We start from the raw sequence: 18,606 nt of genomic DNA, 5'->3' as shown, positions 1-18,606 counted from the left end.
ATATTATGTATATTGTATTGTTTATTATTATTTATTATTATTATTTTCTATCGTGAGCGAACTGTGGTGCTGAATTTCCCCCAGAGATCAATAAAGTACTTTCTATTCTATGTGTCTGTTTTCACTCAGAGTCATGATGGAGTCTATCCCAGGTGACTTGGTCAAAGAAGGTGGAACACCCTAAATAGATCACCAATAAATGCTGTCAGATTACACCTGGGCAACTTAGTTTTTTTTTTTTTTTACTGTAGACCTATAAGATTTATAAAACAGAAAATTACAAAAAATTACCACATTTTGCGAAATGTAATGTTGTGTAAATGTAAATGTTCATATAGGATGATCTGTATTTGAACGATACTGAATGTGTCATAATTTGCTAGTTTTCCAAAGGACTTGTGAATAAAGACAGACTACTGCATGTTTACGTTCCTTGCATTTTAACACAATATATGTATTTAAATACAAGTTAAACATCTTCTTAAAAATGTTGACTTAACTTTTTTTATGTTTTTTTGTTTGTTTGTTATTTACAGCATTTTCGCTTGCTGTGCATGATGCACCCTTAACTATTTCCCACCAGTTCAAAAGTGCAAAAAGAAAACATTTCCACACTCAAAGTCTCAATTGAACAAGGACAGCGAGATCTGAAGCCAACCATCCTCAAAAACCTCTAAAGGGGGGAACTTCATACTCCCTTTCAACAGCTGGTAGTCAAAACTCCAGCCCACTTGGCGAAGCTTCAGTTGATGATTACAATGATTAAATTTAAAGATGATAATTGACACTAAACTCAAAGTGCACAAAATATTTAAAAAAATATATATATATAAAGGCCTACCAATGAATAGGAAAGTGTAGAGAGACCTTGTAGCATATATACCACAATTGTCTGATGTACGATAATAAATCATACTATACCTTAGATCTTTTGTAAACATTTTGTCAAAAACAATGTGCCCAGTAACCAGCAAAAACATGTTTAGTTAAGTCCAAACCTGTTAACTTTTCAGAAAACAAATAGTAAAAAAAATTATAACTTGTAAAACGATTTTTGTAAACTGAGTAAATGTGTTTTTACTTTCATAAATATGATTTTTACAATTAAGTATATGTTTTCAGTGCCTGATGTTTTTTTTTTTTCAGATTCACAGTTCCCTCGGCATTCAGAGGAACATACATGGAAAACCTATTTGTCATTACCACAGTGTTATTTAAAAAATACAAAATAAAATACAAAGGTCCAAAGTTTGATACTGTACAACATCCAAAAACCTGCAGCATTTGACAAACCTAAAATTAATAGAACACTTAAATTGCAAAACAAATTACATGAACCGTAATGTCTATTTCAGTCAGACTTAAACAAAAAGGATAAATGTCACTATCTGTGTCCACAACCATTGCTAAAGCAGATAATTGAGACAATACCACACAATTATATACAAAAATATATATAAAGTTTTTGATTAACAATGTTGGTTGACAATGCATAGCATCAAAAAAAATGATTAAAATCGTAAATGTACAACCAGTACTTCTCAAGTCACAACCGAATAAACAAAAGCGACCACACAAGCAAAGCCATGACAAAAAGGTTATAAATGTGTCATTTTAGTCTTTCTTTAGCTTTTCAGCAATTGTCACCTACGAAAAATTATATCTTGACATGAAATTATGCAATAGGACATGAGTAATATCAAACCATGATAATAATGTTGCTCAAGAAACTGCCATGATAATCAATCTATAAATATTGTCCTTCCTAAACAATAAGTGCACTTATTCAGGCATTGTCATAAAATCGCAAAATGGTCCTACCTCCAAAGGGTCGAAAGAATCATGAAGATCATCAACAAAGTCAGAAGGACTTTTCCTCAGAGTCTGGTCAGCAGGCAGCGTGTTGTCATTGTAAGAAGACACAAACTTAAAGTCACTGGTTCTAGAACCTGTTGTCAAGTAGGCGTCATAGTTGTAGGTGCTGCGTAAAGTTCCTGTGCCATCAACATCTGCGTAATTAGGAGGCAGATACGCGCTGGGGATGGCAACTGCTCCATCAAACAACAGTCTGGGCTTTCTCCTGCGACAAAACCTCACACCCAGGACGATGATGATGAAGGTCAGAAAGAAGGTGGACACAGACACGAGCGCGATGATCAGATAAGACGTCAGTTTGGAATTCTTCTCCTCATAAGAAATGTCCTTCAGTTCTGGGACCTCAGCCAAGTTATCAGAAATAAGTAAATACATGGAGCAGGTGGCAGAGAGAGGGGGCTGTCCGTTATCTTTCACTGCCACAATCAGGTTCTGTTTCATGCTGTCAGATTCAGAAATGTCCCGCTGGGTCCTGATCTCTCCACTGTGGAGACCAATGGTGAAAAGTCCCGGATCAGTGGACTTGACTATATGATAGGACAGCCAGGCGTTCTGTCCGGAGTCTGCATCCACCGCTATCACTTTGGACACCACAGAGCCTCCGTGTGCAGCTTTGGGGACCAGCTCGGTCATGAAGGAGTTACCCTCTGGGGAGGGGTACAGTATCTGAGGAGAGTTGTCATTAACATCCGATATGAACACACTGACGCTCACGTTGCTGCTCAACGGAGGAGAACCGTTGTCTCTGGCCATGACGTGGACTTTAAAACTCCTCAGGTGTTCATAATCAAACGACCTGACAGCGTGGATCACACCTGTGTCTCCGTTAACAGATACATAGGAAGACACCGAGGCACCGTTCACCTCAGCAGCTAACAGAGAATAAATCACGGTACCGTTCTGTCTCCAGTCGGGGTCTCGAGCTTTAACGGAACATAAAGTGGAGCCAGCTTTGTTATTTTCACTCACATATGCGCTGTAGGACTGTTCCTCAAACACAGGTGGGTTGTCGTTGATGTCTGCTACAGATAAGTGAAGACTTTTAAAGGAAGACAGAGAAGGAGATCCCTCGTCAGTGGCACTGATTGTAATGTTGTAATCAGACACTAGTTCACGGTCCAGTTTTCCAGTAGTCACCAGAGAATAATAGTTTTTAATAGAAGGAACTAACTTAAAGGGGATATTTTGTTGAAGGGAACAGCGGACCTGTCCGTTCTTCTCAGAGTCTCTGTCCTGAACGTTAATGATGCCCACCTCTGTACCAGGTGACACATTCTCTGGTACTGGATTAGACAGTGACTTTAAATTGATCACAGGAGCATTGTCATTTACATCATTTATATTAATTACGACTTTTGTCTCAGAAGAAAGTCCATAACCATCTTTTGCTTCGACAAACAATTCATGCGTTGATCCCTCTTCATAATCAATCTCGCCTATAACAAATATTTCTCCGGTTTTATCATTGAGAGAAAACATTTTTCGTGATTTATCAGACATTTTGCTGAACTCGTATGTTACTTCGCCATTTACACCCTCGTCTGCATCTGATGCGCTCACAGTAATAACTGGTGTTTTAAGTGCGGCGTCTTCTTTGACGGATGATGTATAAACAGCCTGAGTAAAAACTGGGGCGTTGTCATTAGCATCAAGTACAATGATATGTATGACTACTGTACCAGATCTGGGAGGAGAACCACCATCCACTGCCGTAAGGAGTAATTTTAAATCCTGCTGTTCTTCTCTGTCTAATTCCTTATCCAAAATCAGCTCACCGAATTTACTGCCAGAATTGGTTGTCTGAATATGAAACAGAAAATTAGCATTTTGTTGTAAAATGTACCTTTGCACAGAATTTGTGCCGATATCTGCATCATTTGCTGCATTAAGGCGATATTTAGCTCCTTTGTCAGCTGACTCACTAATTTCCAGCCTCACAACATCTTTAGGGAACATTGGCGCATTGTCATTCACGTCCTGCACTTGCAGAGACAACTTGTGTAGTTCTAAAGGATTCTCCAGCAGCAGATCAAATCTTAGAACACAGGAAGGTTTTTCACCGCAATGCTCCTCTCGGTCGATCCTGTCAGCAACAATTAAATCTCCTGTCCGGAGGTTTATTCCGCAATACTGTTTGTCATTTCTTTCCATGTCGACACGAGGCTTGCGAGCAGACAGTTTCCCCACCTCCAATCCGAGATCCTTGGCGATATTTCCAATGATAGATCCGCGTTTCAGCTCCTCTTGTACAGAATAGCTCAGGTCCCCGTGTGCACAATCGAGCAGAACAAAGAAAAAGATGAAGCTGCAGCTGTGAACAATGCGACGTGTGTGCGCCATCCTCTGATATTAACGCACAAAATGCACCACAATTCCAATTTTCAAAAGCTCATTCGACCATTAAGAACCCCTTTTGCCTTAGTCCTCTTCCTTTAACGCTCTGAAGAACACTAGAATCCAACAATGAGTGTTGCACAGCACAAACGAAGCCTGCATGAATCTGCTGCTGGTCTCTACTGACACCATGTGCACTGTAAGAAAATTGCGGTTGTCATATATTTGCTGCTGTATTCATATCAAGATACAATAATGAGAGAAAATAGTTTTTTTTACAGCTATCGTCCGCTTTAATAATGACTTCTGTTTCAGTCTTTCTCTTTGCTACTTCTGACCATTATTCCGCAATCGTCCGAGACCTTAGATACTTGTTTAATATTCAAAAAGAGTTAAAAAAAATGTATACACATCTTTAAAATCACGTCTTTAAATAATTAAAACATTACACAATTATCATGTTATCTTACTGTTGTACAACAGTAGACTACAGTACTCCTGATCCAATGAGAAACTCTCATACATTCAAATGTTTGAACTGTATTGTGTAATTTTGTTAAAAAGTAATATATGTATCAGTGGAAAACTTAGTTTAACGAAAACAAAGTACAGCAACTATTTTTTTTTTGTGTATCCTGTTCTGGAACTTAACAGAATGCTTGTGTCAGAAAAAAATAAAATATCCAGGCGTTTACATCTTGTCAGCTTCCTTCTTAAAGCCTAAAACTCAATGATCTGCATATTTAGCTTAGAAATGTTCTTTTAAAAATACATTTACAAATAAATTCAATTAATTTAGAAGTTTTACAAAGCATACAAATGTTTCAGTGCTACAAAGTAATCAGGGGAACGTTATGATATAATTATAGGAAGGAAAAGCAAGATAAAAACAAACTGTCTTTAAAAAATGTAAACAAACAAAAAAAAAAAACAACAGCTGGTTTCAGCCCCAAAGCAAAATTAATGAATTATACACTTGATCCATATACAACAGGAAGCTTTACCAATAGGCTGTTTTTTTTTTCCATCAGAGAAAAAAGGAATTTAAGGTCAATGTTAAAAACACCTATATCATTAGTGGTTAGAGCAGGGGCAAAATAAGAAAATAACACCATTTTCAACACAAAAGTTATATATTGAAGTTCCCATACATTTATCTGTTTTCACTCAGAGCCATAATGGAGTCTATACCAGGTGACTTGGTCAGAGATGGAGTACACCCTAAATAGATCACCAATAAATACTGTCAGATAGGCAACTTAGTTTAAAAAAAAAAAGCAATTGTAGACCTATAAGATTTATGAAACAGAAAATTAAAAAAAATACCACATTTTGTGAAATGTAATGTGTAAATGTAAATGTTCATATAAAACAATCTGTTTTTGAACGATACTGAATGTGTCATATTCACAATTTGCTAGTTCGCCAAAGGACTTGTGAGTATAGACAGACTACTGCATGTTTAAGTTCCTTGCATTTTAACACAATACATACATTTACATACAACTTGAACATATTCTTAAAAATGTTGAATTAACGTTTTGTTTTGTGTGTTTTTGTCTTTTGTTTTTGTTACGGCATTTTCGCTTGCTGTCCGTGATACACCCAAAACTGTTTCCCACCAGTTCAAAAGGGCAAAAAGAAAAAATATACACACTCAAAAGTCTCAATTGAACAAGGACAGCGAGATCTGAAGCCAATTAGCCTCAAAAACCTTTAAAGGGGGAAAAGTCATCCTCACTTTCAATAGCTGGTAGTCAGAAATAGAGTCCACTTGGTTAAGCTTCAGTTAATGATAACAATGATGCAATTTAAACATGATAATTGACACCTAAACTCAAAGTGTACAACATGTTAAAAAACTAAAAACTAAAGGCCTACCAATGGATAGGAAAGTGTTGAGACACCTTGTAGGATATACAGAAAATCGCAATTGTCTGATGTGCGATAATATATTATACCACCTTTAATTGTAAACATTTTAACAAAAACAAATTGACCAGTAACAAGCAAAAACATGTTTAGTTTAGTCCAAACCTGTTAACTTTTCACATAGTAAATATATAATGATAACTGAAAAACAGATTCTGAGTAAACTGAGTAAATGTGTTTTTACTTTCATAAATATGATTTTTACAATTTAGTATTTATTTTCAGTGCCTGATTTGTCTTTTCTTTTTACAGATTCTCACTTCCCTCGGCCTTCAGAAGACAATACACGGAATAACTATTTGTGATTGTCAGCGTATTATTTAAAAGATGAAAAATAAAATAAAACAGTCCAACCAATGATACTGTACAACATCCAAAAACCTGCTTCATTTTACAAACCCAAAATGAATACAACACCTAAATTGCGAAACAAATTAAATAAGCCTTAATGACTCGTTCAGTCAGAATTAAATATAAAAGGTCAATGGTGTCTATAACCATTGCTTAAGCTGATAATTGACACAATACCACAAAATTATAAAAAATATAAAGATCTTGATTAACAATGTTGATTGGCAAAGCATAACATCAAAAAGTATGATACAAATCAAAAATGTACAATTAGTTCTTCTCAAGTCACAACTGAATAAACAAAAGTGACCACACAAGTAAAGCCATTACAAAAAGGTTATGAATGTGTCATTTTAGTCTTTTTTTTAACTTTTCAGTATGTGTCATCTTAGAAAAATTATATTTTTACACAAAATTATGCATTAGGACATCAGTAATATCAAACCATGATAATGATATTGCTCAAGAAACTGCCATGATAATCAATCTATAAATATTGTCCTTCCTAAACAATGAGTGCATTTATTCAGGCATTGTCATAAAATCGCAAAAGGGTCCTACCTCCAAAGGGTCAAATGAATCATGAAGATCATCAACAAAGTCAGAAGGACTTTTCCTCAGGGTCTGGTCAGCAGGCAGCGTGTTGTCATTGTAAGAAGACACAAACTTAAAGTCACTGGTTCTAGAACCTGTTGTCAAGTAGGCGTCATAGTTGTAGGTGCTGCGTAAAGTTCCTGTGCCGTCAACATCTGCGTAATTAGGAGGCAGATACGCGCTGGGGATGGCAACTGCTCCATCAAACAACAGTCTGGGCTTTCTCCTGTGACAAAACCTCACACCCAGGACGATGATGATGAAGGTCAGAAAGAAAGTGGACACAGACACCAGCGCGATGATCAGATAAGACGTCAGTTTGGAATTATTCTCATCATAAGTAATGTCCTTCAGTTCTGGCACCTCAGCCAAGTTATCAGAAATAAGTAAATACAAGGAGCAGGTGGCAGAGAGAGGGGGCTGTCCGTTATCTTTCACTGCCACAATCAGGTTCTGTTTCATGCTGTCAGATTCAGAAATGTCCCGCTGGGTCCTGATCTCTCCACTGTAGAGACCAATGGTGAAAAGTCCCGGATCAGTGGACTTGACTATATGATAGGACAGCCAGGCGTTCTGTCCGGAGTCTGCATCCACCGCTATCACTTTGGACACCACAGAGCCTCCGTGTGCAGCTTTGGGGACCAGCTCTGTCATGAAGGAGTTACCCTCTGGGGAGGGGTACAGTATCTGAGGAGAGTTGTCATTCACATCCGATATGAAGACACTGACGCTCACGTTGCTGCTCAACGGAGGGGAACCGTTGTCTCTGGCCATGACGTGGACTTTAAAACTCCTCAGATTTTCATAATCAAACGATCTTACAGCGTGGATCACACCTGTGTCTCCATTAACAGATACATAGGAGGACATTGGGGCACCGTTCACCTCAGCAGCTAACAGAGAATAAATCACGGTACCGTTCTGTCTCCAGTCGGGGTCTCGAGCACTAACGGAACATAAAGTGGATCCAGCTTTGTTATTTTCACTCACATATGCGCTGTAGGACTGTTCCTCAAACACAGGTGGGTTGTCGTTGATGTCTGCTACAGATAAAAGGAGACTTTTCGAGGAGGACAGAGGAGGAGAGCCCTCGTCAGTGGCACTGATTGTAATGTTGTACTCAGACACTAGTTCACGGTCCAGTTGTCCAGTAGTCACCAGAGAATAATAGTTTTTAATAGAAGGAACTAACTTAAAGGGGATATTTTGTTGAAGGGAACAGCGGACCTGTCCGTTCTTCTCAGAGTCTCTGTCCTGAACATTAATGATGCCCACCTCTGTACCAGGTGACACATTCTCTGGTACTGGATTAGACAGTGACTTCAAATTGATCACAGGAGCATTGTCATTTACATCATTTATATCAATTACTACTTTTGTCACAGTAGAAAGTCCATAACCATCTTTAGCTTCAACAAACACGTCATGCGTTGATCCCTCTTCATAATCAATCTCGCCCATAACGAATATTTCTCCGGTTTTATCATTTAGAGAAAAAATATTTCGTGACTTATCAGACATTCTGCTGAACTGGTATGTTATTTCGCCATTTACACCCTCGTCTGCATCTGATGCACTCACAGTAATAACTGGTGTTTTAAGTGCGGCGTCTTCTTTGACAGATGATGTATAAACAGCCTGAGTAAAAACTGGGGCATTGTCATTAGCATCAAGTACAATGATATGTATGACTACTGTACCAGATCTGGGAGGAGAACCACCATCCACTGCTGTAAGGAGTAATTTTAAATCCTGCTGTTCTTCTCTGTCTAATTCCTTATCTAAAATAAGCTCACCATATTCACTGACAGAATTAGTTGTCTGAATATAGAACACAAAATTAGCATTTTGTTGTAAAATGTAGCTTTGGACAGAATTTGTGCCGATATCTGCATCATGTGCTGCATTAAGGCGATATTTAGCTCCTTTGACAGCTGACTCACGAATTTCCAGCCTCACAACATCATTAGGGAAAATCGGTGCGTTGTCATTCACGTCCTGCACTTGCAGAGACAACCTGTGTAGTTCCAAAGGATTCTCCAGCAGCATATCGAATCTTAGAACACAGGAAGGTTTTTCACCGCAATGCTCCTCTCGGTCGATCCTGTCAGCAACCATTAAATCTCCTGTCCGGAGGTTTATTCCGCAATACTGTTTGTCATTTCTTTCCATGTCGACACGAGGCTTGCGAGCAGACAGTTTCCCCACCTCCAATCCGAGATCCTTGGCGATATTTCCAATGATAGATCCACGTTTCAGCTCCTCTTGTACAGAATAGCTCAGGTCTCCGTGTGCACAATCGAGCAGAACAAAGAAAAAGATGAAGCTACAGCTCTGAACAATGCGCCGTGTGTGCGCCATCCTCTGATATTAACGCACACAATGCAACACACTTCCAATTTTCAAAAGCTCATTCGACCATTAAAAACCCCTTTTGCCTTAGTCCTCCTCCTTTAACGCTCTGAAGAACACTAAAGTCCAATAATGAGTGTTGCACAGCACAACCAAAGCCTGCGTGAATCTGCTGCTGGTCTCTACTGACACCATGTGCACTGTAAGAAAATTGCGGTTGTCATATATAAGCTGCATTGTATTATTATCAACATACAATAGTGAGAGAATATATATTTTTATCTATCGTCCGCTTTTGATAAATGATTTATGTTTCAGTCGTTCTATTTGCTGCAATTTAACCTATTTTCTGCAAATGAGTGAGACATAAATACATGCTTAACATTCAAAATGAGGAAAAAAATATACAATATTAAATCACCTCTTAAAAGTAATAAAATATTACAAAATGATCATGTTATCTCACAACAAGAGACTGCAGTTCTCGTGATTCAATGAAAAACTCTCGTATGTTCAAATATTTGAATTTTATTGCATAATTTAAATAAAAACTAATATATTTATCAAGGGAAAACCTAGTTTGACCAAAATACAATTTTAAAGTAGAGCAACAAAATGTTTCTTAGAAAATGTGTATCTTATTCTCAAACTTAACAGAATGCTGACGTCAGACGGATTGAACATTTTCAGGCGGTTACATTGTGCCAGCTTCCTTCTTAAAGTCTAAAATTGAATGATTTGCACAAGCTTAACATGTTCTTCCAAAGTTTTAAAAAGAATACATGTGTGTTAGTGCTACAAAGACACGAGGGGAAAGATATGGCATATTTACAGTGAAGGAAAAGCAAGATAAGAAGAAAGTTACTTTAAAAATAATAAAGAACCACAGCGACTTGCAGGCCCAATTATTGAAGTCTCCACTATTGATCCATATACGACACAAAGCTTTAGCAATAGACCATTTTTAGGGGAGGGGGGTTTCCCAATCAGAGAAAAAAGGAAAACCAAGTCAATGTTAAAAACATCTACCTCGTTAGTGGTTATATCAGGTGCAACATAATAAAATAACACAAGTTGCAACACAAAAGTGACATTATGCAAATACCATACATTTATGTATCTGTTTTTATTCAGAGTCATGATGGAGTTTACCCCAGCTGACTTGGTCAGAACAGATAACCTGAACAGATCACCTATCAATACTCGATATGACTTCGTAAGACTAACAAACAGTCAGATTACACCTGGGTAATTTAGTTGTTGTTTTGTTACTAGGGGCCTATAAGTTGTATAATACAAAAAATCAAAGAAATGATTACATTTTACTTAATGTAATGTGTAAATGTTCATCCCTATGGGACAATCTGAATTTGTACTATACTGAATGTGTCATATTCACAATTGTGTAGTTTGCCAAAGCACACGGGAGTAAATACATCAGACTGCTGCATGTGTACGTTCCTTGCATTGTAACACTATATATACACTGTATATATATATTATATATATATATATATATATATATATATATATATATATATATATATATATATATATATATATTATTGTGTTTTTTTTGTTTTTTTACACTATTGTCAATGATGCACCCGGAACTGTTTCCCACCAGTTGAGAAGCACAAAAAGAAAAAAAACAGGCACACTGAAAGTCCCAATTAAACAAGGACAGCGAGATTTGATGCCACTTCTCCACAAACAACTTTGAAGGGGGAAACTACATGAAATAAAGCACTCAGTTCAGCAAGAATGTTCTAAAGGAGCCACATGCCTTTACAAACAAATATATGGCATATAGGCCTTATTTACAACAATTTAGGCTTGAAAAACAAAGCAAATCCAACTTGTGTTAAACATCTGTAACAAGCAAACTCAGACAGAAGGGAAGATATAAAACATGTTGACAGAACCACCAAAGACACAGATCAATAGTATCTACCTCAGTTCCTAAAGTGGATTGGACTACAACTGGCTGATCAGGACCAACATTTCACAGTGAAGATGTTGATAAAATGTAAAATGAAAAGTGGTTAAGTTGCGGTTCATATCTTACAAATAAAAAAACGTGTCCGTTGAAGTTAACCAACTAATAAATACGGAAAGCGTTTATGTAAAACAACATTGGCGTTCAAAGTGAGAAAAGTTACCTACCTCTAAAGGGTCGAAAGAATCATGAAGATCATCAACAAAGTCGGAAGGACTTTTCCTCAGAGTCTGGTCAGCAGGCAGCGTGTTGTCATTGTAAGAAGACACAAACTTAAAGTCACTGGTTCTAGAACCTGTTGTCAAGTAGGCGTCGTAGTTGTAAGTGCTGCGTAAAGTTCCGGTTCCGTCAACATCTGCGTAATTAGGAGGCAGATACGTGCTGGGGATGGCAACTGCTCCATCAAACAACAGTCTGGGCTTTCTCCTGCGACAAAACCTCACACCCAGGACGATGATGATGAAGGTCAGAAAGAAGGTGGACACAGACACCAGCGCGATGATCAGATAAGATGTCAATTTGGAATTCTTCTCCTCGTAAGAAATGTCCTTCAGTTCTGGCACCTCAGCCAAGTTATCAGAAATAAGTAAATACATGGAGCAGGTGGCAGAGAGAGGGGGCTGTCCATTATCTTTCACTGTCACAATCAGGTTCTGTTTCATGCTGTCAGATTCAGAAATGTCCCGCTGGGTCCTGATCTCTCCACTGTGGAGACCAATGGTGAAAAGTCCCGGATCAGTGGACTTGACTATATGATAGGACAGCCAGGCGTTCTGTCCGGAGTCTGCGTCCACCGCTATCACTTTGGACACCACAGAGCCTCCGTGTGCAGCTTTGGGGACCAGCTCTGTCATGAAGGAATTACCCTCTGGGGAGGGGTACAGTATCTGAGGAGAGTTGTCATTCACATCCGATATGAAGACACTGACGCTCACGTTGCTGCTCAGCGGAGGAGAACCGTTGTCTCTGGCCATGACGTGGACTTTAAAACTCCTCAAATGTTCATAATCAAACGATCTTACAGCGTGGATCACACCTGTGTCTCCGTTAACAGATACATAGGAAGACACTGGGGCACCGTTCACCTCAGCAGCTAACAGAGAATAAATCACGGTACCGTTCTGTCTCCAGTCGGGGTCTCGAGCACTAACGGAACATAAAGTTGAGCCAGCTTTGTTATTTTCACTCACATATGCGCTGTAGGACTGTTCCTCAAATACAGGTGGGTTGTCGTTGATGTCTGCTACAGATAAAAGTAGACTTTTCGAGGAGGACAGAGGAGGAGAGCCCTCATCAGTGGCACTGATTGTAATGTTGTACTCAGACACTAGTTCACGGTCCAGTTGCCCAGTAGTCACCAGAGAATAATAGTTTTTAATAGAAGGAACTAACTTAAAGGGGATATTTTGTTGAAGGGAACAGCGGACCTGTCCGTTCTTCTCAGAGTCTCTGTCCTGAACATTAATGATGCCCACCTCTGTACCAGGTGACACATTCTCTGGTACTGGATTAGACAGTGACTTCAAATTGATCACAGGAGCATTGTCATTTACATCATTTATATCAATTACTACTTTTGTCAAAGTTGAAAGTCCATAACCATCTTTAGCTTCAACAAACACGTCATGCGTCGATCCCTCTTCATAATCAATCTCGCCCATAACGAATATTTCTCCGGTTTTATCATTTAGAGAAAAAATATTTCGTGACTTATCAGACATTCTGCTGAACTGGTATGTTATTTCGCCATTTACACCCTCGTCTGCATCTGATGCACTCACAGTAATAACTGGTGTTTTAAGTGCGGCGTCTTCTTTGACAGATGATGTATAAACAGCCTGAGTAAAAACTGGGGCGTTGTCATTAGCATCAAGTACAATGATATGTATGACTACTGTACCAGATCTGGGAGGAGAACCACCATCCACTGCTGTAAGGAATAATTTTAAATCCTGCTGTTCTTCTCTGTCTAATTCCTTATCTAAAATCAGCTCACCATATTCACTGCCAGAATTGGTTGTCTGAATATGGAACACAAAATTAGCATTTTGTTGTAAAATGTAGCTTTGGACAGAATTTGTGCCCATATCTGCATCATGTGCTGCATTAAGGCGGTATTTAGCTCCTTTGTCAGCTGACTCACTAATTTCCAGCCTCACAACATCATTAGGGAAAATCGGCGCATTGTCATTCACATCCTGCACTTGCAGAGACAGCTTGTGTAGTTCTAAAGGATTCTCCAGCAGCAGATCGAATCTTAGAACACAGGAAGGTTTTTCACCGCAATGCTCCTCTCGGTCGATCCTGTCAGCAACCATTAAATCTCCTGTCCGGAGGTTTATTCCGCAATACTGTTTGTCATTTCTTTCCATGTCGACACGAGGCTTGCGAGCAGACAGTTTCCCCACCTCCAATCCGAGATCCTTGGCGATATTTCCAATGATAGATCCACGTTTCAGCTCCTCTTGTACAGAATAGCTCAGGTCCCCGTGTGCACAATCGAGCAGAACAAAGAAAAAGATGAAGCTACAGCTCTGAACAATGCGCCGTGTGTGCGCCATCCTCTGATATTAACGCACAAAATGCACCACACTTCCAATTTTCAAAAGCTCATTCGACCACTAAAAACCCCTTTTGCCTTAGTCGTCCTCCTTTAACGCTCTGAAGAACACTAAAATCCAATAATGAGTGTTGCACAGCACAACCAAAGCCTGCGTGAATCTGCTGCTGGTCTCTACTGACACCATGTGCACTGTAAGAAAATTGCGGTTGTCATATATAAACTGCATTGTATTATTATCAACATACAATAGTGAGAGAATATACATTTTTATCTATCGTCCGCTTTTGATAAATGATTTATGTTTCAGTCGTTTTATTTGCTGCAATTTAACCTATTTTCTGCAAATGAGTGAGATATAAATACATGCTTAACATTCAAAATGAGGAAAAAATATACAATGATATTAAATCACCTCTTAAAAGTAATAAAACATTACAAAATGATCATGTTATCTCACAACAAGAGACTGTAGTTCTCGTGAGTCAATGAAAAACTCTCGTATGTTCAAATATTTGAATTTTATTGCATAATTTAAATAAAAACTAATATATTTATCAAGGGAAAACCTAGTTTGACCAAAATACAATTTTAAAGTAGAGCAACAAAATGTTTCTTAGAAAATGTGTATCTTATTCTCAAACTTAACAGAATGCTGACGTCAGACGGATTGAACATTTTCAGGCGGTTACATTGTGCCAGCTTCCTTCTTAAAGTCTAAAATTGAATGATTTGCACCTTAAGCTTACATGTTCTTCCAAAGTTGTAAAAAGAATGCATGTGTGTTAGTGTTACAAAGACACGAGGGGAAAGATATGGCATAATTACAGTGAAGGAAAAGCAAGATAAGAAGAAAGTTACTTTAAAAATAATAAAGAACCACAGCGACTTGCAGGCCCTATTATTGAAGTCTCCACTATTGATCCATATACAACACAAAGCTTTACCAATAGACCATTTTTAGGGGAGGGGGGTTTCCCAATCAGAGAAAAAAGGAAAACCAAGTCAATGTTAAAAACATCTACCTCGTTAGTGGTTATATCAGGTGCAACATAATAAAATAACACAAGTTGCAACACAAAAGTGACATTATGCAAATACCATACATTTATGTATCTGTTTTTATTCAGAGTCATGATGGAGTTTACCCCAGCTGACTTGGTCAGAACAGATAACCTGAACAGATCACCTATCAATACTCGATATGACTTCGTAAGACTAACATACACAGTCAGATTACACCTGGGTAATTTAGTTGTTGTTGTTGTTTTGTTACTGTAGGCCTATAAGATGTATAAAACAAAAAATCAAAGAAATGATTCCATTTTACTCAATGTAAAGTGTAAATGTTCATCCCTATGGGACAATCTGAATTTGTACTATACTGTATGTGTCATATTCACAATTTTGTAGTTTGCCAAAGCACACGGGAGTAAATACATCAGACTGCTGCATGTGTACGTTCCTTGCATTGTAACACTATATATACACTGTATATATATATTATATATATTATATATATATATTATATATATATATATATATATATATATATATATATATATATATATATATATATATATATATATATTATTGTGTTTTTTTACACTATTGTCAATGATGCACCCGGAACTGTTTCCCACCAGTTGAGAAGCACAAAAAGAAAAAAAACAGGCACACTGAAAGTCCCAATTAAACAAGGACAGCGAGATTTGATGCCACTTCTCCTCAAAAAACTTTGAAGGGGGAAACTACATGAAATAAAGCACTCAGTTCGGCAAGAATGTTCTAAAGGAGCCACATGCCTTTACAAACAAATATATGGCATATAGGCCCTATATACAACAATTTAAGCTTGAAAAACAAAGCAAATCCAACGTGTGTAAACATCTGTAACAAACAAACTCAGACAGAAGGGAAGATATAAAACATGTTGACAGAACAACCAAAGACACAGATCAATAGTATCTACCTCAGTTCCTAAAGTGGATTGGACTACAACTGGCTGATCAGGACCAACATTTCACAGTGAAGATATTGATAAAATGTAAAATGGAAAGTGGTTAAGTTGCGGTTCATATCTTACAAATAAAAAAAACGTATCCGTTGAAGTTAACCAACTAATAAATACGGAAAGTGTTTATGTAAAACAACATTGGCGTTCAAAGTGAGAAAAGTTACTTACCTCTAAAGGGTCAAATGAATCATGAAGATCATCAACAAAGTCAGAAGGACTTTTCCTCAGAGTCTGGTCAGCAGGCAGCGTGTTGTCATTGTAAGAAGACACAAACTTAAAGTCACTGGTTCTAGAACCTGTTGTCAAGTAGGCGTCATAATTGTAGGTGCTGCGTAAAGTTCCGGTTCCGTCAACATCTGCGTAATTAGGGGGCAGATACGTGCTGGGGATGGCAACTGCTCCATCAAACAACAGTCTGGGCTTTCTCCTGCGACAAAACCTCACACCCAGGACGATGATGAGGAAGGTCAGAAAGAAGGTGGACACAGACACCAGCGCAATGATCAGATAAGATGTCAGTTTGGAATTCTTCTCCTCGTAAGAAATGTCCTTCAGTTCTGGCACCTCAGCCAAGTTATCAGAAATAAGTAAATACATGGAGCAGGTGGCAGAGAGAGGGGGCTGTCCGTTATCTTTCACTGCCACAATCAGGTTCTGTTTCATGCTGTCAGATTCAGAAATGTCCCGCTGGGTCCTGATCTCTCCACTGTGGAGACCAATGATGAAAAGACCCGGATCAGTGGACTTGACTATATGATAGGACAGCCAGGCGTTTTGTCCGGAGTCCGAGTCCACCGCTATCACTTTGGACACCACAGAGCCTCCGTGTGCAGCTTTGGGGACCAGCTCTGTCATGAACGAGTTACCCTCTGGGGAGGGGTACAGTATCTGAGGTGAGTTGTCATTCACATCCGATATGAACACACTGACGCTCACGTTGCTGCTCAGCGGAGGAGAACCGTTGTCTCTGGCCATGACGTGGACTTTAAAAGTCCTCAGGTGTTCGTAATCAAACGATCTCACAGCGTGGATCACACCTGTTTCTCCGTTAACAGATACATAGGAAGACACCGGGGCACCGTTCACCTCAGTGGCTAATAGAGAATAAATCACAGTACCATTCTGTCTCCAGTCAGGGTCTCGAGCACTGACGGAACATAAAGTGGATCCAGCTTTGTTATTTTCACTCACATATGCGCTGTAGGACTGTTCCTCAAACACAGGTGGGTTGTCGTTGATGTCTGCTACAGATAAGTGAAGACTTTTAAAGGACGACAGAGGAGGAGAGCCCTCGTCAGTGGCACTGATTGTAATGTTGTAGTCAGACATCAGTTCACGGTCAAGTTGTCCAGTAGTCACCAAAGAATAATAGTTTTTAATTGAAGGAACTAATTTAAAGGGGACACTTTGCTGAAGGGAGCAGCGGACTCGTCCGTTCTTTTCAGAGTCTCTGTCCTGAACATTAATGATGCCCACCTCTGTACCAGGTGACACATTCTCTGGTACTGTATTAGACAGTGACTTTAAATTGATCACAGGAGCGTTGTCATTTACATCATTTATATTAATTATTACTTTTGTCTCAGTAGAAAGTCCATAACCATCTTTAGCTTCGACATACACTTCATGCATAGATCCCTCTTCATAATCAATCTCGCCTATAACAAATATTTCTCCGGTTTTATCATTGAGAGAAAAAATATTTCGTGATTTATCAGACATTTTGCTGAACTCGTATGTTACTTCGCCATTCACACCCTCGTCTGCATCTGATGCACTCACAGTAATAACTGGTGTTTTAAGAGTGGCGTCTTCTTTGACAGATGATGTATAAACAGCCTGAGTAAAAACTGGGGCGTTGTCATTAGCATCAAGTACAATGATATGTATGACTACTGTACCAGATCTGGGAGGAGAACCACCATCCACTGCCGTAAGGAGTAATTTTAAATCCTGCTGTTCTTCTCTGTCTAATTCCTTATCCAAAATCAGCTCACCGTATTTATTGCCAGAATTGGTCGTCTGAATATGAAACACAAAATTAGCATTTTGTTGTAAAATATAGCTTTGAACAGAATTTGTGCCGATATCTGCATCATTTGCTGCATTAAGGCGGTATTTGGCTCCTTTGACAGCTGACTCACTAATTTCCAGCCTTACAACATCTTTAGGGAAAATTGGCGCATTGTCATTCACGTCTTGCACTTGCAGAGACAACCTGTGTAGTTCCAAAGGATTCTCCAACAGCAGATCGAATCTTAGAACACATGAAGGTTTTTCACCGCAATGCTCCTCTCGGTCGATCCTGTCAGCAACCATTAAATCTCCTGTCCGGAGGTTTATTCCGCAATACTGTTTGTCATTTCTTTCCATGTCGACACGAGGCTTGCGAGCAGACAGTTTCCCCACCTCCAATCCGAGATCCTTGGCGATATTTCCAATGATAGATCCACGTTTCAGCTCCTCTTGTACAGAATAGCTCAGGTCCCCGTGTGTGCAATCGAGCAGAACAAAGAAAAAGATGAAGCTACAGCTCTGAACAATGCGATGTGTGTGCGCCATCCTCTGATATTAACGCACAAAATGCACCAC

The 18,606-nt window shown here is 38.7% G+C and overlaps 4 protein-coding genes across 4 annotated transcripts; all 4 read right to left on the bottom strand.

The window, feature by feature from the left end:
• Window positions 1-623: 623 nt before the first annotated feature.
• On the bottom strand, window positions 624-4,215 carry LOC133576809 (protocadherin beta-15-like). Its single transcript, XM_061930150.1, has 2 exons — window positions 1,822-4,215; window positions 624-740 (listed from the first exon to the last, which is right to left on the bottom strand). Exons 1-2 carry the CDS (start codon window positions 4,213-4,215, stop codon window positions 624-626), a joined length of 2,511 nt encoding a protein of 836 aa, XP_061786134.1.
• Window positions 4,216-7,014: 2,799 nt separating this feature from the next.
• LOC133576810 (protocadherin beta-15-like) lies at window positions 7,015-9,447 on the bottom strand. The gene has a single exon (XM_061930151.1). The coding sequence runs from the start codon at window positions 9,445-9,447 to the stop codon at window positions 7,015-7,017; it is 2,433 nt and encodes an 810-aa protein (XP_061786135.1).
• A 78-nt stretch (window positions 9,448-9,525) lies between these two features.
• Window positions 9,526-14,091, bottom strand: LOC133576811 (protocadherin beta-15-like). The gene is made up of 2 exons (XM_061930152.1): window positions 11,601-14,091; window positions 9,526-9,638 (listed from the first exon to the last, which is right to left on the bottom strand). The coding sequence occupies exons 1-2, from the start codon at window positions 13,996-13,998 to the stop codon at window positions 9,526-9,528; spliced, it is 2,511 nt and encodes an 836-aa protein (XP_061786136.1). The 5' UTR covers window positions 13,999-14,091.
• On the bottom strand, window positions 14,077-18,576 carry LOC133576812 (protocadherin beta-15-like). The gene is made up of 2 exons (XM_061930153.1): window positions 16,179-18,576; window positions 14,077-14,189 (listed from the first exon to the last, which is right to left on the bottom strand). Exons 1-2 carry the CDS (start codon window positions 18,574-18,576, stop codon window positions 14,077-14,079), a joined length of 2,511 nt encoding a protein of 836 aa, XP_061786137.1.
• Between the last annotated feature and the right edge of the window lie 30 nt (window positions 18,577-18,606).

This window comes from Nerophis lumbriciformis, linkage group LG36, assembly GCF_033978685.3.
Source record: "Nerophis lumbriciformis linkage group LG36, RoL_Nlum_v2.1, whole genome shotgun sequence".
NCBI classification, from domain to species: Eukaryota; Metazoa; Chordata; class Actinopteri; order Syngnathiformes; family Syngnathidae; genus Nerophis; species Nerophis lumbriciformis.
This window is presented reverse-complemented; position numbering and strand designations above follow the sequence as displayed.